At 47.7% G+C, this 1012-nt stretch overlaps 1 protein-coding gene across 1 annotated transcript; it reads right to left on the bottom strand.

Annotated features, from left to right (window-relative positions):
• Positions 1 to 156: 156 nt before the first annotated feature.
• On the bottom strand, positions 157 to 979 carry LOC111657307 (brefeldin A-inhibited guanine nucleotide-exchange protein 2-like). The gene is made up of 4 exons (XM_023409428.2): positions 836 to 979; positions 608 to 704; positions 459 to 499; positions 157 to 362 (listed from the first exon to the last, which is right to left on the bottom strand). The coding sequence occupies exons 1-4, from the start codon at positions 849 to 851 to the stop codon at positions 172 to 174; spliced, it is 345 nt and encodes a 114-aa protein (XP_023265196.2). The 5' UTR covers positions 852 to 979; the 3' UTR covers positions 157 to 171.
• Positions 980 to 1012: the final 33 nt, after the last annotated feature.

Here is a 1012-nt window from a genome sequence, read left to right as displayed (position 1 = left end):
TGACATAAATATAACAACTTCAGGCCCAAGAAAAGGTTCTACTTAGGTAGATTAAAGTGCACAGAGTAGCAGGGGGACCTACTAAAAGAACACCTTATCACAACGGCACACCACTCCTTATTAAAACACATGAAGAATGTAGCTCATGAAGGATTTTCACGTGATCCATTTTTAAAACTCTGGTCCACTGACCTTGTTGAAGTGGTCTCCTATGACCTGCCAGATTCGAGACCACTGCAGCCTGATGCGGTTCATGTTGTAATAGGAAATTTCCACAATCTTCTGCAAGCTGAACATCCTGGGCTGGTGTGCTGAGGCCAGCTCGTCCATAGACACCGCACACAACCACCGCACAAAGTCCACTGGAAACAATGAAACAGCAACGCCGTGAATGACTTCTCCCGCTCTTTAAGATGCACAGAGATACTGTGTGTGAGAGCGAAGAATGACACACTCACCGATTGCATTTCCATCTAGTCTGGTGGAGCCAGTGAAGATCCTGCGAATATAAGAAGCAGCTTTAGTGTTTGTTGGGAACGTATCATTTATAGTTATTCTATTACTGTTCTGTGTCTTGGCACCCTCATGAGTGTTTTGTCTCTCTGACCTGTCCACAGCGACCACCACACTCTGAGAGCTGGTCTCTCCCACTGACTCCTGGATATGAGCCATCTGCCTCTTGTCCTGACTTCCCACCAGGTTACCTGCAACACCAAGCACATGCTTTAATGCTGTTTGATTGTTTAGAGTTAATGCCGGACAACTCGTGTTCGGGGCTAAATTGGAAATAGTTGTGTATAACTGTGTTGGGAATAATTGTGTGAATGTGTCCTACCCAGCCCCAGGGGCATGAACTCCTCTGTGCCCGAGGGCAAGCCCTTGATGCCGGCCTCCCTGTCCCGGACCACCCCTGAGATGTAGCGTGTTTTCACCCCTGTCCCGATCAACTGGGCAAGCTCCAGCTGACTGATGCACCTCAGGATCTACAACACACAGACAGAAACCAGTTTAT

This window comes from Seriola lalandi, unplaced genomic scaffold (genome assembly GCF_002814215.2).
Source record: "Seriola lalandi dorsalis isolate HSWRI2012SDOR001 ecotype SW California unplaced genomic scaffold, Sedor1 jcf7180001977478, whole genome shotgun sequence".
NCBI classification, from domain to species: domain Eukaryota; kingdom Metazoa; phylum Chordata; class Actinopteri; order Carangiformes; family Carangidae; genus Seriola; species Seriola lalandi.
Note: the sequence above shows the minus strand (reverse complement) of the source record. Positions and strands in the feature narration are given on the sequence as shown.